The sequence below is a fragment of the Moschus berezovskii genome, chromosome 3 (assembly GCF_049115385.1).
Source record: "Moschus berezovskii isolate FMDL1 chromosome 3, NW_MosBer_1.0, whole genome shotgun sequence".
Taxonomy (NCBI): domain Eukaryota; kingdom Metazoa; phylum Chordata; class Mammalia; order Artiodactyla; family Moschidae; genus Moschus; species Moschus berezovskii.
This window is the reverse complement of record NC_142462.1, coordinates 70,299,216-70,326,054: the sequence shown is the minus strand read 5'-3', so window position 1 is coordinate 70,326,054 and position 26,839 is coordinate 70,299,216. Positions and strand designations below refer to the sequence as shown.

The window sequence follows — 26,839 nt, the reverse complement described above, 5'->3', positions numbered from 1 at the left end:
CTTTATAAAGGCCTATAATCAGCCTCACTAAACACTTATTTTTAGAAGAAAAACTCAAGAATATGAGACAAATGAGTGTTTTTAATATTTTTCTATATACTCAGCTTTACTTTTCCACATTAAGAACTGAATTAAGTTTATAAAGTTCTAAGTAAAAAGTTGCCATATGTTACATCCTCTTTGGCATAACAGTTAGTGCTACTCCTTGGTTACATCGCTTACTACCATTTGGACGGGGGGTGGGGTTCTAGTCATTTGCTTATTTCCAGCCTCACCATCATAGATCTGGAGCACTGTCACACACACCACAGCACAATATGCAATGCAAAACAACTATCAGTAACTATATTAGAACGATTATTCCTGTTTCCTTTACTTCAGAAGTACTCCAGTTTCAGACATGACCCAGATCTAAACTGTATCATCCCCCAAGATCCCCCTCTCTGAGCTGTCCACAGCTGCTGTGGCTGTTGGCTGCATTCCCCCTGGAACTGCCTAACCCAAGAAGCCTATTGTAATTGCTGAATGTAAGGTAGCCATAGCAAGCTTCCTGAGTAAACTCCTCTTAAGAAAGTCTCTGGATAACACGCAATGGTTAGCATATCTCCATAATACATCACCATAATACTTCTCACAATACTCTGTCTTAGTTGTTACCAAGCCTGGCTGATCATAAACACCAGTAGAACTTTTAAAAAACAGATCACTGGGCTCTATACTCTTCCAGTTCAGTTCAGTTCAGTTCAGTCGCTCAGTCGTGTCCGACTCTCCGCGACCCCATGAATCACAGCACGCCAGGCCTCCCTGTCCATCACCAACTCCCGGAGTTCACTCAAACTCATGTCCACAGAGTCGGTGATGCCATCCAGCCATCTCATTCTCCATCGTCCCCTTCTCCTCCCGCCCCCAACCTTTCCCAGCATCAGAGTCTTTTCCAGTGAGTCAACTCGTCGCATGAGGTGGCCAAAGTATTGCAGTTTCAGCTTTAGCATCAGTCCCTCCAATGAACATCCAGGATTGATCTCCTCTAGAATGGATTGGTTGGATCTCCTTGCAGTATAAGGGACTCTCAAGAGTCTTCTCCAACACCACAGTTCAAAAGCATCGATTCTTCGGCGGTCAGCCTTCTTCACAGTCCAACTCTCACATCCATACATGACCACGGGAAAAACCATTGCCTTGACTAGACGGACCTTTGTTGGCTAAGTAATGTCTCTGCTTTTTAATATACTATCAAGGTTGGTCATAACTTTCCTTCCAAGGAGCAAGCGTCTTTTAATTTCATGGCTGCAATCAGCATCTGCAGTGATTTTGGAGCCCAAAAAAACAAAGTCTGACACTGTTTCCACTGTTTTTCCATCTATTTCCCATGAAGTGATGGGACCAGATGCCATGATCTTTGTTTTCTGAATGTTGAGCTTCAAGCCAACCTTTTCACTCTCCTCTTTCACTTTCATCAAGAGGCTTTTGAGTCCCTCTTCACTTTCTGCCATAAGGGTAGTGTCATCTGCATATCTGAGGTTATTGATATTTCTCCCGGCAATCTTGATTCCAGCTTGTGCTTCTTCCAGCCCAGCGTTCCTCATGATGTGAACACCTTTATTCACCCATCTGTTCTCCAGGAGACTAATTTGAGTAGATCGATAGTGAGACTGTGGCTTCCCTGATGGCTTAGTGGTAAAGAATCTGCCTGCCAATGCCAAGGATGTAGGAGACGCGGGTTCAATCCCTGGGTAAGGAAGATACCCTGGAGGAGGAAATAGCAGCCTACTTCAGTTTTCTTGACTGTAAAATCCCATGGACAGAAGAGCCTGGGGGGGCTATAGTCCTTAGGGTCACAAAGTTGGACACGACTGAGCACTTGAGCGTGACATAGTAAGACTGAGTAAAAACAAAAATTTTAGTTACCTAGATCCTTGCTATTCAAACTATGGTCAAAGCATCAGAAGCATCAGCATCACAGCGGAGCTCACTGGAAATACAGAATCTCAGGCCCTGTTAGACCAACTGAATCAGAACCTGCATCTTAACAACATCTCCAGGTGATTAGCACAAACATTAAAGACTGAAAGGTACTGCCCCAGACAATTCTAATGTACAACCAGCTTTCAAAAGCACTGCTCCAGGGAATTCAGTGGCAGTCCAGTGCTCTCACTACAGAGGGCCCAGGTTCAGTCCCTGGTCAGGGAACTAAAGTCCCAAAAACCACACAGGACAGCCCCCAAAACACTGCTAAACCCAACACTCTAATTCACAAAACATATAATCAGGTATATGAATAAATTTCAAATGTACTTTGATTAGTGAAGGGTCTACCATGAAAGTCTGGAATCATAGATTTTTAAGAGGACCAAAGCTATCACAGCTTCACTCACCCTTGCATTACATATGGGACCTGATGACTCTGTGCTGGGTCAGTTTGTGCTTGTGGAAGGGTACGTTGCCTCAATCCTTCTGAGGAAGAACTGGTAGCTAAAGTCAAGGTTTCTTGACTGGATGATGGAGTTGATGATCCTGACTGATCTGAACTCTACAAACAAAAATGTAATTATTTTTTTCAAGGAGATTTAACTCATTATAATCACAATTTTATAGACACATTACTAAAAGTGTATCTATGAAATCCCTCCACAAAGAGTGAATTCTAGAAATTTATTGATTTGACTTGTGTGCCCAGCGTAACAGATTCTATTTATTTATATATACAGGTATAAATAATTTAATTCTCATGAGACTAAAGAGTTTAGAAAATCAAAATCCATTAATTATACAATAATAGTCCATTTCTCAACTATAAAAGGCTGAGTAGTAATTATACACCAAAAATAGCATACAAAATTTGTGAAAATTAATGCATGCAAAGCTCTTTTCATGATGCTTAACACATAGGAAGTATTCAATAATGGTACTAATAACTGTATCACTTAAATAGTTGCTATGTACCAGCTACTGTATAACATGCTATTAGTCATATACTGGTTTAAAACACTGAAGAGCACGCTAGAATTTGGTGTTAGCTCTGACATTAACAAGGAACATAACCTTACAATTCACTTAACTCCTAAGTCACAGTTTTCCTGTAAGAAATGAGATTGAACTAGATTTTCAAGATTCCTTTCAGTCCTAAAATCCTATTAGTTTAAAGATACTACCAACAAATACTGTTTTTTTTTTTTTAACAAAATGAACAAGATACCAAACAGAATTTTAAAATTCTCATGCATTAATGGTGTCAGTAACTTACAGATTCAACAACTTCAATCAACATAACCCCTTGAAGACCACCTCAATTTGTTGCTGTTTGAAAATAGTTTGTCAAGTGTTTTATGTAAATTTAAAACACAATTACAGTTTATAGAAATCATCTACTTTAAAAAACTGGATACAAGATAATTTCAACATCCTTCCAAGTTTATTAAAATCACATTTACTGATACTGCCTTCCTATTTACACCATGTCTTTTTGCATGTCTACCTTCCTTAGTCCTGCCATGTGAAAGGTCTTAAGGACCTTTGAAAAATTAACAAAAGCTTTAAAATGTTATTCCATACCAAACAGACACCAAATATCTTACAAGGGAGGGTGATTATTAGGCACACAACCTGGAAATGCTTCTTTTTTGGCAAGATTTCGTATTAAATGGATCATCAAAATATGGTATTCACTAAAAAAATTAATAGAAGAAAGGCCTAGTCATTTGGTACCACACCCTAATTTCTCTAGAACTAATTATTTCTGACCTTATTAGATAACTTTCATGAACAGACTTTTAAGACATTATCAAGTCCCACTGAAATTTATCAGCCATAAAAAAATTAAGAGGAATTCAATTTCATTCTCCTTTGATACTTCTTAGATTTTTTATAACACACCTCTGAAAAACTGAATATATATTCTAAAAAAATGAAATCATGGTCAAGGAACCCACTAGAAAAGGGAAAAGAAAGTTCTCTGTCAACAGAAAGTGGAGCAACACAACTGTTCAAAGACTATAAACAGAATTCTATGCCAGTACCAGGGGTTTGTCCCTTCTTATGCAAGGCAGGAAACATAGAAAGACCCTTAGGTTTATCGACAAAACAAATTTCAGTTTAGTGAAAGCTGAATTCCCATGGCTAGGACTAGAAAATACTTACCATAGAGGCTATGCTAATTAAAGAGAGCAACTACAAGATCTAGTTTCTTAAAGAAGCAGCTAACAATCCGTATCTCGTTATCACCCCTGCCATTCATCCCCTCCTCAAAATTGTGGCTAGATTCCTGACAAAAAGAAAAGTACATTTAGCAGTACAAAAGTTCCCTACCCAGGAAGCTTTAAACAAGCTTCCCACTCAACCAGTCCTTTCTTTCACCTCCAAAAGTGTCACATAAACTTTTACGGGAAACCAAAAATAATTTAATATAAAAGAATTTGGACAGTGTAAAAAATGTCTGTGTTGAAAAGTTCAAGTAGTTTTTTAAATTTCCAAAACAATTTTAGGCAGATGGAAAAATAAGGAGGGAAAAATGAATACTCAAGTCTGAAAGAACTGGGTACGTCAAGTAATTATTCCTCATATAGTCGGAATATATACTCAAATCCAGTCATTTTAAAATTTAGCAAACTTAAAGTTTAAATAATTTAATCTACCTTGAATAAATATAATATATAAAATACCTTAAACATTTCTGAAATATTGGCTATAGAGTTTATATTATATAACCGTATCATAATTCTGTCTTTTTAGCATTTCAGTAATTAAACCCCTGAAGATTGGCTCTATTACTGACCTGCCATATAGCAAATTATAACTCATGGGGAACAGGCTTCAAGGGATTACATTGTGTATTGGATCTCTAACAATGAAGTTTAAATGATTAACTTAAGCTGTTCACAACACAGTCTCACCACCCACAAGATCCAGTTGTTCTGTTTTCCACTTCGTTTTTAGAGGCAAGAAGGGATAATCAGAAAACTTCAGCGTTTACTCTGCCCAAAACAACTCACAGAATTGCTGTTGGATGCCAGTGCTTCAAGACTTTCTCTATTGGTGCTGGATTTTGGAGAACTGGGAGGAGTCCGAGAAGTACATACTAGATGAACCATATGATACTCATCTTGCTAAAATTAAAGAAAATTACATTTAAAGGGTAGTACTGGAAAGTACACAGCTCAAAAATGTCAGTAGCTAAGCATAAATACTTAACTTAAAACTTAAGTTTCTTCCTACCACAGCCGTTTTATTAGTAATAAATTGTTGTCACCTGCACATAAATTGGGACCCTTCTGAATTCAGTACTTCCTCCCTGCTTAAAAAATGGTCTCAATACTCAGGAACTACTATATGAAAAAAATTATTATTTTGTATACCAAGGAATTTTGAAGCAAACACTGCTGTCAAGTTGTGTCAATGCAATCTATTATTTTAGTATAAAAATACTACACACATTAATATCAGCCCTGTGACAGTCACATTGAAGCTTAGGCCTACAAACTTTGAATAGTAAATGTTTTCATTATTTGAAAACTTACAGTGACAAGGAAACTCAAATAACCTCACTATAATCTCATCTGTCTGAATTTTAGCAATAGTATTTTATTTTTTAAGTCAAAAACTGGTTTTATCTCTAACACTTATACACAGACATAGAGCACATATTTGAACTATATTCTGTAAATTAAACTATATTCCCAAATGTGTCTCCATAAAACTACAACTATGAGTGAAGGAAAATACTCTAAATATAATTGGCATTTTAGCTTAATGATTTCATGAGTATATTTATCATAGGCATAAAGCAAGTAAATAAGGTACAGTAAGGAAAGGCAGAGAAGAACAAAGGCTAGCACAGCAATTTAAAAAAAAAAATCAGAAAATGCTTTTTTAAAAGTGGGGGGGGGGCCACGCGGCAGGAGTAAAGAAAAGATACCCAGTTGTGAGAAAGAGAAACAAAGCTCCAGGAATTCATTATCTTCCATAAACAAGAACTGTGCTTAATTCTGAGGTGAATCCAAGAAAGGGCAGGAGTCAGTCCCTCCCCCAAAGAGACTCATGACGTTGTTAAAAGAACAGACTAGGGCTTCCCTGGTGGCTCAAAGGTAAACAATCTGCCTACCAATGCAGGAGACACGGGTTTGATCCCTGATCTGGGAAGATAGATAGAGCAACTAAGCCCATGCACCGCAACTATTGAGCCTGTGCTCTAGAGCCCAAGAGCTGCATTTACTGAAGCCCACACGCCCTAGAGCCTGTGCTTGGCAACAAGACAAGTCACCGCAGTGAGAAGTCCACACACTGCAACTAGACAGTAGCTCCCACTCTCCACAACTGGAGAAAAGCTGGCATAGCAATGAAGACCCAGCAGCCAAAAACAAATAAATAAATAATTTTTTTAAAGAACAAACTAGCACATTAGAGCACAATTAGAGAAATACATAAATCAGTCTTTTGCACAAAACTGAGATGCATGAACTATAACTGTTTTACGGGTTTAGAGGAAGAAGTTAGTAGGAGTTAGAACACTAAAGAAAGGCATTCCCAGAAATACATTACATGAGGTACACCAAGCAAAGCAGGTAGAAAGGATGCCTGATTTACAATGTCCCCTTAGCTTGGGAATGCTGCTGCTGCTGCTGCTAAGTCACTTCAGTCGTGTCCGACTCTGTGTGACCCCATAAACGGAAGCCCACCAGGCTCCCCCGTCCCTGGGATTCTCCAGGCAAGAACACTGGAGTGGGTTGCCATTTCCTTCTCCATAGCTTGGGAATACAGAACAGTAAAAAAAAAGCATCCAAGTGTAAGATGTTCATCCTTACAAACCTAGTTTCAAAGGTCATATTAACCACAATTACCTTACAGTATATATTCACCTTTGGGAATGTTTCTATAAAATATTTTATAACTAAACAGGTAAAGTCAATGACAGCATTTAACTGAAAGAAGTAAAGGGTTATACAGTTCAACAATCTGCTCAAACTGTAAACACACTGTTCAAAATGTTCTATGATAAGGAACACAACAGTCCTTTGACTGAAGCTGGGTGGTTTTTGTTTGTTGTTTTTTTTTTCGTGGTGGGGGGCGGTTGGCCATAGAGAGGCACATGTGGGATCTTAGTTCCCTGATCAGGGATTGAACCCGAGCCCCTGCAGTGATAGCACAGGGTCTTAACCATTGGACCACCACGGAAATCCAAAGCATTTTAAGTATTCTGGTTGGAAATGATTTCTGGCAGCAAAACCCTTTTTAGAAGTACGCATGTTCAGACTCTAGCTATCCCTGGGTTAAAATAATAAATCTACATTTCAAACAGCATATAGTAAAAAATGTTTTTAAGGATAAAACCAGGAAAGAAAATGAAGAGGTGGAACATAGCGGATTTGGGGGGTATTGAATATTCTGTACAATATTATAAGGTGGAAACCTGTCATTATACATTTATTAAAGCCTACAGAAAGTACAACACCAAGAGTGAACCCTAATGTAAACTATGGGTTTGGGGTGATGATGTAAATGCAGGCTTCAACTCTAACTACTGTAGCACTCTAATGTAGGCTGATGTGGAATGCTGTTAGTGGGAGTAGTTGTGTATGTGTGGAGGCATGAGTTATATGGGTAATCTTTATACCTTCTGCCCAATTTTGCTATGAACCTAAAACTACTCTAAAAAATAAAGTCTATTAAGAAAAGAAAGAGGAGAGGATATATGCTACGAAAGCCAGTATTTTTGAGAGAGGGAGAAGTAGGGAGAGAGAGACAGTGAGAGATGTTATTAAACCACTTTGGCAACCTGAAACCACATGATTAAAATGAAAATGACAGCAGGAAGTCACACTAGCAAAGCTAAAATGTCAACTATCTAAACAGAAGGAATACACCAGTGTGCCGCTGTTGCTGCCGCTAAGTCACTTCAGTCGTGTCTGACTCTGTGCGACCCCACAGACTGAAGCCCACCAGGCTCCCCCGTCCCTGGGATTCTCCAGGCAAGAACACTGGAGTGGGTTGCCATTTCCTTCTCCAATGCATGAAAGTGAAAAGTGAAGTCACTCAGTCGCTCAGTCGTGTCCGACTCTTAGCGACCCCATGGACTGGAGCCTACTAGGCTCCTCTGTCCATGGGATTTTCCAGGCAAGAGTACTGGAGTGGGTTGCCATTGCCTTCTCCGATACACCAGTGTTAGGTTTTTTAAAATTTCCCACAGGTGATCATAAACATACACAAGAGCATAAAGAGATTAGGGATATCCAGAAAACAATGAGTTAAGTCAAAAATCTAAAGTGAAACCTAACAGCTATCATCAATTCTGCTACATTCACAAGCAAAAAGAATCTCAAATGCAGAAAAATTCTAAAAGTATAAATTCCACAAATAAACATGAGCTAAAAGCTGCCATTTAAGTAATTAGTATTCTATCAAAAAATTATATTAAAATATATTTAACTCTGAGTACCAGGATTCAAAGTTTGCTGATGGACCAAGTGGGCTTCCTTCTATAATATTTGATGTCCCAAAATTAAACTCCTAACCCAAGTTAACTTGTATTAAAATGTCATGTAGTTTCATCAAAAACGGATTTAAGAGAGGGGACTGTTACCAGTCTACCTGAGCACTCTACTCCTGCATTAGTGATAAGTCAATATGGCTTTCTTCCACAAGATAACAAATCCCTGAACACAAATATGTAATGCTATTTCAGATTTAGCTATCAGATGGATATATAAAACTGTTAACTAATCAGAATCACCTCTGATGCTACCCAAAAGGGTTGATTTTAAGAGTCTAAGAACTAAATTGGTTGGATATCAAAAGAAAGTTCAGAACATATTTCCTCTGGCATTCTGAGTAACTATTGAATAGTGGTGGAAAAGCTTACTTTTCTGAGAATGTCTTTCAGCTGCAGATGATCGGGAAGCAGTCTGCCCGAATACACCAATCTCTGATCCTTCGTCAACTAAGAAATGGGATAAAGAAAAAAATTCAACTTTTTCTAATTATACAAATTGAAGGTTGGGAATAAGATGCCTTACTATGGGTAAAGTAGAATTCCCTTTAGGCACAAATAAGCAGAAAACTGACATAATTTAAGAATTTGGTTTTTCCAAATTCCATTTAAGACATTAAAAGTTCAGCAAATGGTAACATACCTACTGTAGATATAATAAAATACAGATAATTACCAAATTATCTTTAAAACAGGGGGAAAAATAGGTAAATTGGAAGTCAGCCATAATGCACTGCATGTGTGACTGTCATTAAAAACCTTCAAGACTATTAATGAGAAGGTGGCTGGTTTTCCATTAACAGTCAACAATGGGATAACATTCCAAGGTCACCAGTGTTACTTTGCATTATTCTGTAGTATTTTTACTCAAAAGTATACATAAAATTTATTTCCCTCTTTAGTAACATCATGCAGGGTAATTTATCGGTTTTAAATTCAAAAGCCATTTGGATATAGTTTACAGTTTTAGATAACTATTCTAGTTTTTATTATTCTTGCCATTCTCATGAATACCTTTGTACATTTTTCAAAAACATAAGACTAAAGAAAAACAAGCTCAAGTGCATGGAGATCCAAGTGCCATCTCCATATACAACCCAAAATATAAAATAAATTCTGGTTATCTCTGCCCTATTTTGTACTTCTAATAAATCTGCTAAGTGCTCACACTATAAGCATTAGGTATTTAAAATAAAAGCATTTATGTACAGTCCCCCTAAGACCTCCTATTTCATAATGGAGAAGCAGGAAAGCATTCCTTGAATTCTATTAAACAAATATTGGCTATATTAACAATTACTAAACATGCCAAATCCAAGCAATAACTATTACAATTTTCAAACAGTCTATATACGCAACATGGCTACTAAAAAAGTCTTACATTAAAATTAACCACAGTAAAAAGAGCCATTCTGTAGTTAAGATCTGTGGTTCAGGGGTCCTTAGGTACCAAAGATCAAGAGAAGGTATAGTTGTCCTTCCAAGATACTTAGCTTTTAGGCATAATTTAATTTCCCCCAGAAGTATTTTTGAGTGCACCATTCCAAAAATGCACTTACACAAATTCTTATACATAAACAACCAAATACAACACAGGATTTTTTTTAAAACTACACATCACAAGTCTTGAAACTTTAATCAATACACATGAGCACTGAGTGGGGCACAATCGTAAATTATGCACCATAAGTTTAAGCAGATACAGACTGATTTAAGCCCTGGAGAAGTGAATCAGATAATGCTTTATAAGCTTCTACAATATACTTATTACTTCAGCTGCAACCTAAAGAAGTTCCTTTGATAAATACTATAGCCATCATAAACCATCAGTTCAAACATTTAATAGATACTCCTTTGTCATATCATTTGATACAAAAAAAAATCAGTCTTTTCTTTTGAATTTTTTTACTTTACTATTAAAATTCTCAAACACATGCAAAGTGGAGAGAATAAAATGAAGCCCCTTACCATCTTTAGAATTCCCAAATATCCAGCTCCAACAGTTATCAACATTTTGCTATTCTTGTTTCATTTACCCACCCCCATTTCATTTTTGGCAAGGAAAAGAGTTTTAAAGCAAACACCCCATATCATTTCTTCTCATGTGTTAAAAAATAGCATGTATCTGTAGCAGTTGTTTTTGCAACTAACCACAATATTACCACCTTCAATAAAATAAACATTAATTTCTTATTAAGTAATATCCAGTACAGCTCAATTTTCCCCACTTGTTCAAAAATGTCTTTTTAGGGATGTGTGCTGTGCTGTGCTGTGCTGAATCGCTCAGTCATGTCCAATTCTGTGACCCCATGGACTGCAGCCCCTGTCAGGATGCTCTCTCCATGGGGATTCTCTCTCCATGGGGATGCTCTCTCCATGGGGCAAGAATATTGGAGTGGGTTGCCATGCCCTTCTCCAGGGGGTCACCGGAACCCAGGGATCAAACCCAGGTCTTCCGCATTACAGGCAGATTCTTTACCGTCTGATGGCTTGTCTAAATCAGAATCAAACAAGGTTCACACATGGAATTGGGTTGTTATGTCTCTTTTAATCTTTAAACAGCTTCCACTTCTTTCAAAATTTTCCCTAGCTATTTGTTGAAGAAAACATGTTGCAGTCTGGATGTAAGTGACTGTGTTCTGGTATGGTATAGTTTGTCCTGTAGTCTCTGTAAATGCAGTTAGATCTGGAGGGTGTTTAACTTTCAGGTTCTTTTTTGTTTGGTAAGAGAACTTCCTGTTGTATCACATCATTATTAGCACATGTAGATTGGGTGACCTACTTTTAGTCAAGATGGATCAGTATGTTTAAATATTGTCAGCCTGATTCATCCCCTATGAAGTCTGCCATCAAACATTCACCTTATTAATAACTTAGATCAAACTGCCTAGATCCATTATTTCATTAGGGGTAGAAAATAATTTTGACCTCTGTAGTCTGCAAGAGCTTCCTTGCTTTCGGGCACATAAGATTCACCTCCCACGTTTCTTTTGCCAGGCCGGGAAACAGTCACAGTTCCAGGGGCTTTGATTCCTTTTAACAGAAAATGGCATCTAAAGACAAAATCTGGGGCCTAAGGATACTTATGGTCACTTGCTATTATTTCTAAGATTCTTCAGGAGAGATACCAAATATGTATTTTTGAAAAGGAGAAATTTAAATCCTGAGTGAATATTCATTTTTCTAATTTTCATTGAATGGTATATGGTTTTTTATTTTATTTATACATCTGTCACCCTGAAAATCTTTTTTACTAATGATATTAACAAACTTATGCCATTAGCAAAAGTACTTATGTGCTTTCTCCTACTATGTATAATCTCAATAATACTGGATGAGGTTTAAGATTCTTGTCACTTTTTCAGTCCTTACATCTATCCTACTAGAGATATGTAGTCAAAATACTTTATCAAAATTACTTGCAATTTTGTTAACATCCTAACATTGTTAAACTGTTTTGTTACCATTTAGGAATTTTTTTTTTCTATTTAATTTTTAAAATTATATATAACATACACAGAAACAAAGGAAAAAGTATAGAACAAGGTACCAAGAGATTTAGCTTCTGTCCCCTACCCTCTTCCTCTGTAATTCTGAATTACCCTTCCATGGTTTTTTAACAACATAACAAATGTGGCTATAAGCACACTTGTATTTCCCCTTCTTTCCTCATATAAAGGGTAGAACACGATCCTCTCTTTAGTACTTTGTTTTCTCACTTATTTTACCCTGCAATTACTCCTTAGCAGTATAAAGATGTCTTTCCCACTCTTTTTGAATGCTCCATTACACAGAAATACTAAAGTTTACAACATGGATATTTGAATGTTTCTAGGTTTTTGTTATATACTCATAGTGTCCTTCTTTCATACTATTCATTTCCCTATATGCCCCCACCATATCCTACAACATAGAGTTCCCTGGTGACCTTGATAAAAGCAATCTTGGTGGAACAGTAGGGTAAAAACTTAACTGGGATGTACTTAAACGAAAAGGAGAGGAGTACAGTTACAAATAGTGAATATTCACAATTTATAAGGAGTTGTGCACTAAGGACAGAAAGGGAATAAAAGTAATAGCTGGAAGGGAAGTGGAGTCAAAAGAGGGTCTTGTTTGTTCCACTGTTTTGTGTTTTTGGTTTTTTAAGGAAAGCGAAATAACATGTTTGTATGCCAACAGAAATAATCCATCCTCAGGAAAGTGATGATACAGGAGAGAAAAACAGAACATTTCAAGAGCAATGTTCTTGGGCAACTCATAAGGGGTAAAATCTTGTGTGAAGGAGTTGAACTTAGAGAAGAATATGGCAGAGACAGGCAAAGAAATGTTAAGCAACTTGTACACAATCCCACTACCACCACTCTTTGCCTCAGTTTCTTATTTAAAAAATGAGGGCAATAATAGTACCTACTTCACAAAGTTGAATTTTCACAACAATAAAAATGCACACAAACCTCTAACAACAGAGCAGAACACTCAGAAAACATTCAATGAGCATTTGATACTAATCTCTAACAACTGCTTCTCTGACATCATGCAGTTTCATGAGGCTCTAATGAGAGATTGTGACAGTACTGATAAGCTGTATGACCAGTAGCAGACTACCTTTGCTCATTATGTATAAGAACATGATTCAGTTCAGTTCAGTTCAGTCGCTCAGTCGTGTCCGACTCTCCGCGACCCCATGAATCACAGCACGCCAGGCCTCCCTGTCCATCACCAACTCCCGGAGTACACTCAAACTCATGTCCACAGAGTTGGTGATGCCATCCAGCCATCTCATTCTCCGTCGTCCCCTTCTCCTCCCGCCCCCAACCTTTCCCAGCATCAGAGTCTTTTCCAGTGAGTCAACTCGTCGCATGAGGTGGCCAAAGTATTGCAGTTTCAGCTTTAGCATCAGTCCCTCCAATGAACATCCAGGATTGATCTCCTTTAGAATGGACTGGTTGGATCTCCTTGCAGTATAAGGGACTCTCAAGAGTCTTCTCCAACACCACAGTTTAAAAGCATCAATTCTTCGGCGATCAGCTTTCTTCACAGTCCAACTCTCACATCCATACATGACCACCGGAAAAACCATTGCCTTGACTAGACGGATGACACCACCCTTATGGCAGAAAGTGAAGAGGAACTCAAACGCCTCTTGATGAAAGTGAAAGAGGAGAGTGAAAAGGTTGGCTTGAAGCTCAACATTCAGAAAACAAAGATCATGGCATCTGGTCCCATCACTTCATGGGAAATAGATGGAAAAACAGTGGAAACAGTGTCAGACTTTATTTTTTTGGGCTCCAAAATCACTGCAGATGCTGACTGCAGCCATGAAATTAAAAGACGCTTGCTCCTTGGAAGGAAAGTTGTGACCAACCTTGATAGTATATTAAAAAGCAGAAACATTACTTTGCCAACCAAGGTCCGTCTAGTCAAGAACATGATTAGGATACTGCTAAATAGGTTTGGTTAAAGTTGCAATAACTATCAATTTAATGACTAAAAAAGCAAGCCCTAATACATGTCTGAAGAGCTTTCAAGAATCAGTTTTAATGACATTTATAAATAATAAAAAGAAAACTTTTAATTCATTTCACCTTCTCTACATAGAAAAATATTTGAAATTAGTAAAAAAAAAAAAGAGTCAAGAAGACCATGTGCAAAGCATAAATTACCGTCAGATTTTTAGTGAAAGGATGTACTGAGTGGATGGGATGAAAGAAGGATGAAAGAAGTATTTATCAACTACTTCAAATGTAAGAAAACTATATATTAGCTGCTTTCTACATAGGTAATCTCCATTTTACTATTAAACTGTAGCAGTAATGGAATTAATCAGGTACTTTATCACAAGTATCATTTTTAAACAAGACGAGACATTAAAGTATGCTTGAATACTCAATATTTTGGACTACTGACATGTATATATATAAATTAAGTACAATGGCAATCCAAATTAGTTTACGCTCGTAATTATTTAGTAGATAGGTTTAAAACAATTTTTTCACAGAAAAAATACAGACCACTATTAGTCAGCAACCTCATAGACTCCAGAAGCCCATGCTTGAAAAACTTAGCCATATAAATTAAACACATTTAGGAAGATCACTTAGTTTAGAATATAGGTACTAAAATCTCATGAGAGTCAGCTATAAAGTAATCATTCAGTTATTTATAACGATAATTCTTATGTGAAAATTAAAAACTCCAAATTAAAGATTTTGAGAACTCCTAGTCCTAAAACTATGAGTCCCAGTTTCAGAAATACATACAAATACTCATCAAACTTTCAAACCTAACAGCAAATAATCTATTTAACCCAAAATATAGCTGACTGAAATAGCACTACTAGAAGCCCAGAAAGTCCTATTTTTTTAAAGCCTATACCCACGGGCTTCCCCGGTGGCTCAAACGGTAAAAACATCTGCCTGCAATGCTGGAGACCCAGGTTCGATCCCTGGGTCAGGAAGATCCCCTGGAGAGGGAAATGGCAACCCACTCCAGTACTCTTGCCTGGAAAATTCCATGGATGGAGGAGCCTGGTGAGCTACAGTCCATGGGGCCACAGAGTCCAAGACGACTGAGTGACTTCACTTTCTTTCTTTCATACCCACTGAACAAAAAGGCTGGGTAATGGCCAAGCAAGTCCCTCACCACGATGAGGAATAGCATGGCCAAAAGTGCCTAGCAAAAGGTTCTGACATTTGGAAGGAGAAAATACCATGGCTTTCACCATTTGCACCTCTGGAAGAACAATCAAAGTTTAGAAAATCCATTAAGAGGCATTTATACATTTCATTCATATCACTGGTCACTGTCCCTCCAGAGTCCTTTGCTAAATTTTCCATCCAATTCTAAAAGTTAAGAAAGCTTCTTCAGCTGAGATGCAAATTTGCTTCTCTATCCAAGGCCTCTCTCTCCCTCTCAGACCAGATCCATATACCCAACCATTTATTAGACATCTAACATCTTCAGATATCTTTGGATTTGTTTGTTTGTTTGTTTGTTTTGGCCTTTGGCCACACCAGGCAGTACGTGGGATCTTAGCTCTAGGACCAGGGATCAAACTCATGCCCCCTACAGTAGATATGCAAAATCTTAACCACTGGCCCACAAGTGAAGTCCCCATCTTCAGATACCTCAGTAAGCAACTCAAAGTCAAAACATCTACAACAGTTCTCAGTTCCCAAATCTCCAGATCTTTCCCCTTACTTGTTCCCTATTTCTTAAACAATTTGCCACCAGCTGTTTAAGCCAAAACTCTAACCATCATCCTCAATTTTTCTCTCATCTTGTCTAACATATCTAACCATCAGCAAATCTCACGGACTCTATCTCCAGAAGGCCCTCTCAGTCCATTTCTTTCCATTTCCATTGTCATTCAGTTCAGTCGCTCAGTCGTGTCCGACTCTTTGCAACCCCATGAATCACAGCACGCCAGGCCTCCCTGTCCATCACCAACTCCCGGAGTTCACTCAAACTCATGTCCATCGAGTTGGTGATGCCATCCAGCCATCTCAGTCTCTGTTGTCCCCGACTCCTCCCACCCCCAATCCTTCCTAGCATCAGACTCTTTTCCAGTGAGTCAACTCGATGCATGAGGTGGCCCAAGTATTGGAGTTTCAGCTTTAGCATCAGTCCTTCCAATGAACACCCAGGATTGATCTCCTTTAGAATGGACTGGTTGGATCTCCTTGCAGTCCAAGGGACTCCATTGTCATTACTCTAATCTAAACCGTTACCTCTTACCTGAACTTCTGTAATATTAATAAATAGCATCTTTAACTGGTCTTCACACACTCGGGTCTACAGTCAGTAAACAGTGATCTTTTAAACATGTGAATCACTCGTGTCACTCTCTAGTAGATCCCTACCAGTCTGGATTTAATTCTAATTCTTTACCATAACCAGATGGTCCCAGCAGATCTGCTTTCTGTCTCTTTCCCACATCCGCTGATTTTACTCTTTCCTCCTCTCTGAAATGCCAAATGGGCAATCACTTAGATCTCCAAATATGCTAAGCTCGTCACCAACTCAGACACCATACCTGTAGTATTCTTTCCTAGCTCTTGCAGACCTAACTCTTTCTTAATCATCTTTTGGGTCTTAGCTTTAAAATGACCTTCTCAGAGAGGCCTTACCTGATTTACAAACTTAAGAGTATTCTCTTTTACACACCCAGTTTGTTTTCTACATAACACAAACCATAATCTGTAATTATGTGCACGAGTTTATTTCCCTAAGTGGGATACGACTGTCAAGAACAAAGAGGGTCCATGTCTGTCTTGCTCATCCCTTTGCTCCCATAGCCTAGCCATGTGTCCTGCAGAGTAGATGCTAAATGTCACTCTATTAAATGAAGTGTTATGAGTCCAAAAGCGCTTACATAGATTTGGAAGACATAACTTATTTGAAATTTATTGTATCAGTTATTTTTGGAATACATAACTTATTTGAAATTCATTAGATCAGTTATTTTACATGTAATCATTAAGAATGAAAATGAAGTGTTTAGTTAGTATTCAGTCTATGAATCACAATACTAACTTAAAATACTTGCTGGTGTTAAATTCATCTGATTCATTTCTGCAAATGGTACTGATATTAGCATATTATTATCAAGGAACTATCGTGTGTTGGTATCTTAGTATTAACTTTTCTCTAAATAAATAGTCAATTTCAAATAAACTTTTATCTTTCCACAACAAGGGACCATCAATTTTCAAAAAAGCAGAACATAACAAAATTATATTGTATCCTGCACAAAAAATACATGAAGCATAAACAAGTATGGATGAAAATTTGAAGAAAGTAGAACCATTTTACATTACTAGTGGGAATATAAAATGGCATGGCTTCTTAAAAAAATTGGCAGTTCCTCAGAAAGCTACCATATGACTCAGTATACATCCAATCCATTCCTAGGTATATACCAAAGAGAAGTGAAAACACACATCCACACAAAAGCCTGTAAGAGAATACGCACAGAAGAAAAAAGTAGAAACAATTCAAATGCCTATCAACTGATGAATGGACAAACAAAATGTGACATCTATTAATACATACAATGGAATATTATTTGGTCATAGAAAGTAATGAAGAACTGATACATGTTCTAACATGAACAAATCGTGTAAACACGCTAAATGAAAGAGTAAGACATAAAAGATCACATATATTACAGTTCCATTTATGTGAAATTTTTAGAATAGGTGAATACATAGAGACAAAAAGTAGATTAGCGGTTACCAAGGACTGAGGAAACAGAGAACAAGGAGTGATGGCTAGTGAGTATGGGGTGATGAAAATGCTCTGGACATTAGAACATCAGACAGTGGTGATGACTGTACAACTTTGTGAAGTATTAAAAACTTGTATATGTTAAAAGGTAAATTTTATAGTATATGAATTATATCTCAATTTTTAAAACTGTTGCTTTAAATGGAATATTCAAATGCCTTCAGATAATCAGAAGTAAAAGGAAAAAGAATTCTTTAATTTTACTGTGGTTGAAAATAGATAACAAGTTTTCAGACACATAAATTAAATAAGACTTGAAATTTTCTCCACTAAAAAAAAAAATACTGAAAAAATTCAGTTTAAATATCAGTAATTTAATTTAAATATCTGGAAAATCAGTGTTTAGACACAGTAACAAACCACACAACCATCAAATGAATTTTCAGTTGGTTTGGATTATAAGCTACAGTATTAGGAAAAGAACGGATTTTGAGATCTCAGTTCAAACTCAGTTTAACTTATAAAAGTGACACAATTTTACTTATCCAGACCTACTAATAACAGTATTTTTTACTTTGATTAAAAATTCATTTCTGTATTAGTTAGGGTAAGTAATGCTAACTGCTATAACAAACCTCAAGATCTCAGTAGCTTAGCACAATAGAAGTTCATTTTTCTCTCAACAACATTACATGGTATCCTTTAAATATAAGAATTCAGAAGACTCAGGATTGGTAAAATTAAAACAAAGTACCAATGAAATTGTCAATTAAAAATTTCTTCTGTTAAGATACTGTCTACACAGAGTAACATATAAATACACTTGACTATTTCTGTTAACAGCACCATCATTCTTCCTTCTGCTCACACCCTACATCCAATAGTCAGCAAACCCTATGAGGTATACTATTGATAGTGCTTCCCAGGTGGCTCTAGTGGTAAAGAACCAGCCTGCCAATGCGGGTTAGACATAGAGACACAGGTTCAATCCCTGGGTCGGGAAAATCCCCTGGAGGAGGGCACAGCAACCCACTCCAGTATTCTTGTCTGGAGAATTCTATGGACAGAGGAGCCTGGCAGGCTGAAGTCCTTAGAGTCACACAGACTTGGACACGACTAAAGTGACTTAGTACAACATACTATTAATACTCTCAACCATCTCCACTGCTCCACCCTAGATGAAGCCTGGTGATATATGGCAGAGCAGAGACAGATAAATTACCAAGCTGAAAACAACCTGTTGGCACTCTGAGTAGCCCAGAGACAGAACTGCTGCTGCTGCTAAGTCACATCAGTCATGTCCGACTCTGTGAGACCCCACAGACGGCAGCCCAACAGGCTCGTCCTTGGGATTCTCCAGGCAAGAATACTGGAGAGGGTTGCCATTTCCTTCTCCAATGCATGGATACCACTCCAAATAAACAGCTGCTTAATCAGCTGGCCCCAAAACTTAGCTACCTACTTAACAGAGATTGCTAAAAACCAAGGTGAGGAAAGTTCATCTGCTAGTATAATATACAAAAATCAATCCTAAACTGGGAAAAGATGTTTTCTTCTAAAAGGTTTACATATATTTTATCTGAAGTGTCTGACTTTTTAATGTTTAGATAGCAAAATGAAATACTATGTATCCGTAATGCATTTAAAATATTCACAAGAGTCTAACATGACTTTACGAGAACAACACTTTTTTATTTCTGGAAAGTCATGTTGCTTGCTTGCTCATCAGTCACTGGGTCACGTCTGACTCTTAGAAACCCTATGGCCTGTAGCCCGCCAGGCTTCTCTGTCCACGAGATTTCCCAGACAAGAATAATGGAGTGTGTTGCCATTTCATTCTCCAGGGGATCTTCCCAACCCAGGGATCAAACCTGCGTCTCCTGCATTCCCAGGCAGATTCTTTACCACTAAGCCACTTGGGAAGCAAAGAAAGTCATGTAGTTGGTATCAAAAGATTAGATTTTTTTATGTGAAGGACTCAATGGGTCTCTCATGATTATGTATGGCTTAAAAAAATCATGTCCTTAGTATATCCAACTTCAACATAATCAAACAGCTCAGTAAATGCAACAGTCAACTTACATGTTGGTTCAAAGAACTACAGTCCAATTTCTTTGAAAATAGTTAACTATTAACATTTCAGTACTTACATATAATTCAGCTACAAATGTCAAACAGCCTTAAAGAGCTAGTTCCCAGGAAGTGCACAAAATATCATTTTCTATAGGAAATGAATTCTGTGAATTTGTACTGAAATGTATCCCTCTTATTTCCACTAGATCCACCCAATCTAATGCTTCAGGAAATTTACAGAACTGTAAATGGAAGCACAGCTTAACCAAACTGCTTCTACCTCTTATCCTCTTACAACGACAGTAAACAAAACAAGCTCACAGAGCTTAAACAATAATTTCCTCTAGAACTCCAAAGGGACATTCTCTGCTTAGCTGTTTCTACTCACAGGTCAAATTAGGTATACATACAACAGAGATGCCAGAATGTATGACTGTTGTGGTTCATACAAACAAGCAGGAATGTGAAACGACAGGCAAAGCTATGTACTTTGAAGTCTTAAGATATTATGTTCCCATGCCTTCTTTATAATTTATCAAAATAACAAAAATAACCACAGTCTAAGCTGATTTATTAGAATAGTATTAAAACTATGCTACCCATTCACCTGTAGTCTTTAGATGATAAACCATCTGAACACATACATCTTTTTAGTTTACTTACTTCTTTTTAATTTGCAAGTATATAACTGATAGAGCCAAGCCCTAAATGCCTTTCTTCATGTTATTATCTATAAACACATATGTTTAAGATCTGAGGCTTGCAAGTCAGACCAGACCAACCTAAATACAAATTCTGATTCTACTTAAAGTTCTATGACCTTGGGCAAAAAAAAAATAACGTTCCTCATCTATAACAGAGAGTTGATAACAAAACTTACAGCATAACCTATGAGGAATAAATGTGATAAATACATAAAATGCTTAGTAGAATGACTGGTATACACAATAACCACTCAGTAAATGTCAGTTTAAAATCAGAGCACCAAATATGACAGTTAAGTAAAAGCATTCAAGACCATCAAATCTGTATTTATTATGTACGGGAATTCCATGGCAGTCCAGTGGTTAGGACTCCATGCTGTCACTGCTGAGGGCCAGTTTCAATTCCTGATCAAAGAACTAAAATCCCACAACCAGCACAGCGCTGCAATCCACCCCCCCACCCCCAAACACACCAAAAAATTATTATGTAAAGGAAAGGAATAAAGTTCTAGAAAAATTCTATTCTTAAAAGCATTTATGCGTGATTAAACAAAATATCACCTTCACAGTACTGTTATTTTCCAAAAAAGACATTAGAAAAAGGCTACAAGAGGAGCTAAATAAAACAAACTTTAGTCACCACTCATTCAAAACTTTTAACCTTCCATCAACCTTTGATAAAAATCTTATAAAACAAAAATAAGTGTGGATTATAGCCCCTTTAAATCAATGGTTCTGAGGTGATTAAGCAAGCAGATTTTAAAAATGACCTGTCTAGTTATGATAAGTGAAATAAGTCAGAAAGAGAAAGATAAATACTATATGATGTCACTTATATGTGCAATCTAAAAAATATAGCAAACTAGTGAATATAACAAATATAACCAGTGAATATAACAAAAAAGAAACATACTCACAGATAGGACAAACTAGCAGTTACTAGTGAAGAGAGGGAAGGGGGAAGGTAATAAAAGGGTAGGGGACTAAGAGATACAAACTATAATGTATAAAATTTAAGTTATAAGGATATATTGTACAACACAGGGAATATAGCCAATATTTTACAAGTTTTTTTTTTAAAAAAATGACCTTCCTAAGTAAGGTAATACGGAATTACAAAAATAAGAGAGATATAAACCTCAAATTATATTATAAAAGCCACTTCCACTGACAATGAAAGAATTCTATCTGAACTGTAGGCAATTTGATTATGCAATGTTATATTCTCAGAACAGAATCTATAAAACTAGTTCTAGTACTATTTCTTTAATTCTAAAAGAATCAGAGCAAAGGCACAATTTGAAAAGGCAGCAAGAGAGGGGAAATCTATCCAGAACTGAGAGACATGTTCAACAGGCACTCTGAGTTCAAGACTGAAAAATGGGAAACAAAAGGATACAAGTCCCTTCAAAATTGATTTCAGGGTAAGTCATGTTCATCTTAGTTTGTGTATAAGAGCAAATAGTAAGAAACAAGATGATGAAAAAGGTGCCTAATTGGATTTTGAGATTCTTATTTTTTCTTTCCCATTTTTAAAGTTTTCTCTAGGACAGTCCATGCTACTGAATAACATTAAGTTCAACCGTTGTGATATTTACATACCTGGGCTAAACTAGATAAAGTCTGAAATTGCTCAAGTAGAAGTAGTCCTCTGGATAGGTTATCTTCACCCACAAGTAGCAATTACCTAAATTTCAGAATAATTATTTCACACTACAGGCCAAGTTTAAGAACTAAAACCCTTAAATCATTAAGTGATGACAAATGTCATATTAGAATATGATTCACAATTATATACACTATCAACATGAACTGCTGCACTAACCAGGCCTTAAACCATGTTCTAAACCAAGTATCAATACCAAAGTCAGATAAATCTCCACCAGAGCTCAATTTCAGATCTGAGGTTTTTTTATAATGACTGTTTCAACTTCTGAATAAATGTAGCAACTGCCTTGCTTCCTAACTGGAAAACACTCTCCCCTTGGCAGCCCATTATGGATCTATCATCTTTTAACACAGTACTATACTACCGGCAATGGCAAGCCACTCCAGTACTCTTGCCTAGAAAATCCCACGGATGGAGGAGCCTGGTAGGCTGCAGTCCGTGGGGTCGCTAAAGGTCGGACACGGCTGAGCGACTTCACTTTCACTTTTCACTTTCACACATTGGAGAAGGAAATGGCAACCCACTCCAGTGTTCTTGCCTGGAGAATCCCAGGGATGGGGGAGCCTGGTGGGCTTCCGTCTATGGGATCACACAGAGTCGGACACGACTGAAGTGACTTAGCAGCAGCAGCAGCATACTACCAGGTACTAGATAATACAAAGCATTCAAAATCATCAGGGCAACAACAGCTCTAAAAGAACAGTTTAAAAAAGAAACTATCATCTTACCTCCTTAAAACTGTTATCAATTCTTTAAGAAAAATGTTTCTGTGAATCTTTTCTAAAACAGCTTCACATTCCCTTATCTCAGCTCGAGTGGACTATTCCCCTCCTGTGTTCCTACAGCACTCAGTACATCCCTCTTGTATGACACTAGCCACATAATATTGTATGTCTGTATCCCCCACTAGCCCTGAGCTACTTAACAGCAAAAGACTCCTATCCCCTTTTTGCTTAGTATATACATAGACCTTCACCTGCCAGATCAATAAATCCTGATTAATAAATGAAGCCCAAGAACATGTGCTTTGGAAGGAGGAGTATATTTGTTGTGGGTTGGGTTTATTGAGGGAAGGAGAGGTTGAATTAAATGAAGTCAGTATCTGACCACAAAACGAAAATCTTAAGGTTTTACACACTGTTGTAAAGTTTAGCCAGAGTTCCATTAACAGCATGCAGAGATCCTAAAAGAACAACTTCCAGTCTCCATTCTTCTTCTTCCAACAGCTCTCATTTATTTTCCTAGAAGCCACTGCTCACAGGGACCAAGGCCCTCTACCTTACCCGACCCACCAGACCCAATAAGAGCAGTAATGATAAGAGCTACAGACTTTTCTACAGTTGCTTCTACCACAGGCACTGAACTCTTCTCTGCTTGGAAGTCCACCCACCTCCACCAGGCAGAGATGCAAAGAACTAGGCATAAGAAATGATCTGTTAAACACCAACTAGCACCTGAGACACTTTAAAACAGAATCAATGTTAAGCAGTCATTGTGGGTGGTCATAAGAACCTAAGCTTCCTTTATATTAAATTAATATAATATTGTTTATATTGTTAAATGTCTCTGTTCTAAATAACAACTTTACAAATAAACTTTAAGAACTCCAATTCCTATGCTGAGGACTACCTATGGCTTTGGAGTATCATTAAACAGTTGGTCTGTTCAACAACTGTGATACTTCAAATCAGTTCTAGGTGATAAAAAAGTCAGAATGTTAAGTGTGTCAAATCTAATAACTTTACAAAGTTCTCAGTGAAGTTCTATGAAAATAAACACATGTACACCATCCCCACTCTCATTAACCTAGAAATAAACTTCAGATATTTTCACTTGGAGAAAACCTGCTGGAGGAGAAAAAAAGGTTTGCCACAAGGCTAGGTAATTAATAGGCTGCATATTATTTGGCACAGCTTCCAAAACTGCCTCCAGCGTGGCCTAGAAGCAAGCGGGTTAGGAGGGTGGGGTGTAGAGAAGTTTGCAGCTTATCTATCCTCCAGCAGCTGACTGATCCAGATTGGCACCGACAGCCCCCCACTAGAGATTAGTGCTAAGGGGGCAGAACTCCTGGCAAAAACAGGCTTATCTCAGGTGCAGGTTAAGACAAATGTGTTTCACACTCCTTTCTTATATACTTCTTTAAAAAGTTTCAAAGAAGTGATAACTGTTGTTCTATAACAGTACAAACCAAGTCCCTTTTGGTTTACTCACATAAAGATCCCCACACAAATATATATTTGAGCATATATCTTAGGTAAGTACTTAAGATATATACTCAATAATAGCTCTGTTATGAACAGTACTATGGACATCCATGACTTTCAATTCCAACTACCCTAAAAAGCTATTTTCTACTTCATCATATGCAATAGGAAATCTTTTACAAAACAGAAATTTTTAAAAATAAATTGTTACCACTGTGTAAATCTTTGCTTTCAAGACAAGATGTGAATGAATTACAGTTCCAACAATTTTGTTTCAAGTACTTAAATAATCAGGGTTTTTACTTTTCCTTCTAAGAATATTTGTATGAAAAAATACTGACAAACATAGCTAATGACAACTTACAGTTGTTTTTCTACATCTCATCTCCTGTTTTTGCAATAACGGCCCTATTTCTATAGTTGTTCTAGAAACCCAAACGCCTAACTAAACTTAATACTGTAACACTGAAACAGTACTAATTCATTAATATCTTAATATAGATCAAGTGTCTTCCTTACTTGCGTGCATAAAACAAGTGTTAAGTAAAACCTGGAAAGCACAGTTGCCTTCCAACACATCCTTACTGCTGGCTTAAATTTGCCAGATGCCAAAAATATTTGCCACCCTAAAAATCCAAGCTTCTTCATTAATTTAAAAAAGAAAAAAAAAAAGGTTTAATAATCACTGAAAACTACTTCTTCAGGAATGAAATTTTTACACAGTGGAGAACAAGAAAGCCTCACTTTCACACACTGTACATGACATACTTCTCTAAATTATTCCAAGACTTAATTATCAACTATGTTGATAACTTTCAAATCTAACTTTGGGAACAGATGGAGGTGTACTGTCTCTTTTATTTATTATGTTTGCAATATCCAGATATGATTCAGAATGGAAAACACTGCCACAGTGATTTACAAATGGCTATATGAAAGGAATAAAATGATGTACCAAATGGTGGGGGGGTGGAAGGGTTGTTCTCTTCTAAATAAAGAAAATTTCTGTGTCCTCTACAAGAGAAAAATGAGAGAGGGAGGGGCAGGGGAAAGTCAAACTAAAAACTCTTTGCTTCTTAAAACATATATACCAGTGTGGAAATTATAACTTTTATAGAGGTCACACGCTTATTTCCGAGAAATTCGCTCTTCAGCAGAGAGCAAATTTCTGGGCCAGATGTTGAAAGTAAAAAGGAATTTTATTCTAAAAAGTAATAAAAGCTTTAATATGGGTTGTAATGCTTATCTCTTTTTTTTTTTAAAGGATGCGTCTGTCCTTCTTCCATTAGGTTGATGACTTTGAGTACAAGGAAAACAGTCCTATTGTATGCACGTCCCTTGATATTTCTGTATACTCTTTACTAATTAACTGAACCTCACCAGGAAGACATTAATGATGGTTCAGACACTCAAGAGAGACAGATAACCTCGGGATGCAAAATATCTCACAGTTAAAAAGAGACCTATTTGACTCAAGAGGGGAGGGGATAAGCAGGGAGTAAGGGAGTACAGGGCACGAAAAGCTGCTGGCCAGAGCAGCTGTGCCCAGCTTTTAGACACTTACTGGTTTGCTAGGGTACACGTTAGACAGATGCGTTTTTAGTTTCCCCACGGTCCAGTTCAAGAAGCAGCTAATAGTCTGGTCACTGTATTTCTGATTCGGTGCTTTAATGATGAGGGTCACAGGAATCTCCATCCCATTTTGGTCCATGGTTCCCCCAAAGTCTTACAGAGTCAAGAGGAGCAGCAGTTAAGCCCAAATGAGCCGAGATGGTTCCTGCCGGCGCAGCTGGGATGGGGACGGAAGCGAGTGTGTTCTTAATATTCCTTGTCCCAGTCAGTCATAGGGCGATACAAAGGCCATTGCAGTCAGCGAGGATGACGGGCAGCGGCGGCGGCGAGGTCTGGGGGCCCGGCCGTGGGTGCAGTTTTCCCCGCCAGGTCCGGGCTCCGCCGGGCTCCGGACTGCAGGAGGAGGCCCGGGTGAGAGAGAAAGCGGTGAGAGGGGAGGAAGGGGTGAGGGCGAGACAGCCCGAGCCACCGCCCCGCCCCTGCCGCGACCCCCAACCTGAAACGCAACAAGGCCCCTACGCGACGGTCCCTCCACGCGGGCTGGAGAAGGGGACGGGCCGCCGCGGCAGGCGGGCCACCTGAGAGACGGCCGCGGGTCCCGCCGCCGCTGCCCTCCGCGCCCAAGCACGGCCCGCGATCGCACCGTCTGGCCGGGCGCCCTCCGCGGCGGCCGCACCCTTCCTGCTGATCGGCGGCGCCCAGGGTCCGGCCCCGGGTCTCGCGAGGCGGCGCGGTGGCAGCTGGAGAAGTTGGCCGAAGGGCGCGGCCCGCTCTCCGCCCGACCCCTCGAGCAGCGGAGCCGCGGCTCACGGCCGGGTGCGGCCGAGGCGGCGGCAGGTGGCAGGAGGGCGGGGACAGGAGTCGGGGCGCCGGCCGCGAGCGCGCTGGTTTTGTTGTTGTTGTTGTGAAG

The 26,839-nt window shown here is 38.2% G+C and overlaps 1 protein-coding gene across 2 annotated transcripts in view; it reads right to left on the bottom strand.

The window, feature by feature from the left end:
* The window catches only part of HERPUD2 (HERPUD family member 2), a 39,413-nt gene extending 13,307 nt beyond the window's left edge, over positions 1-26,106 (bottom strand). Inside the window, exons 1-4 of one of the 2 annotated variants that reach the window (XM_055420884.2) lie at positions 25,922-26,106; positions 8,852-8,929; positions 4,989-5,102; positions 2,376-2,530 (exon numbers count right to left, since the gene is read on the bottom strand). In XM_055420884.2, the coding sequence (XP_055276859.2) occupies positions 2,376-2,530; positions 4,989-5,102; positions 8,852-8,929; positions 25,922-26,068 (494 nt within the window). In that variant the 5' untranslated portion in view covers positions 26,069-26,106. The remainder of the gene's footprint in view (positions 1-2,375; positions 2,531-4,988; positions 5,103-8,851; positions 8,930-25,921) is intronic. The other variant, XM_088834584.1, reaches the window with a different exon arrangement.
* Positions 26,107-26,839: the final 733 nt, after the last annotated feature.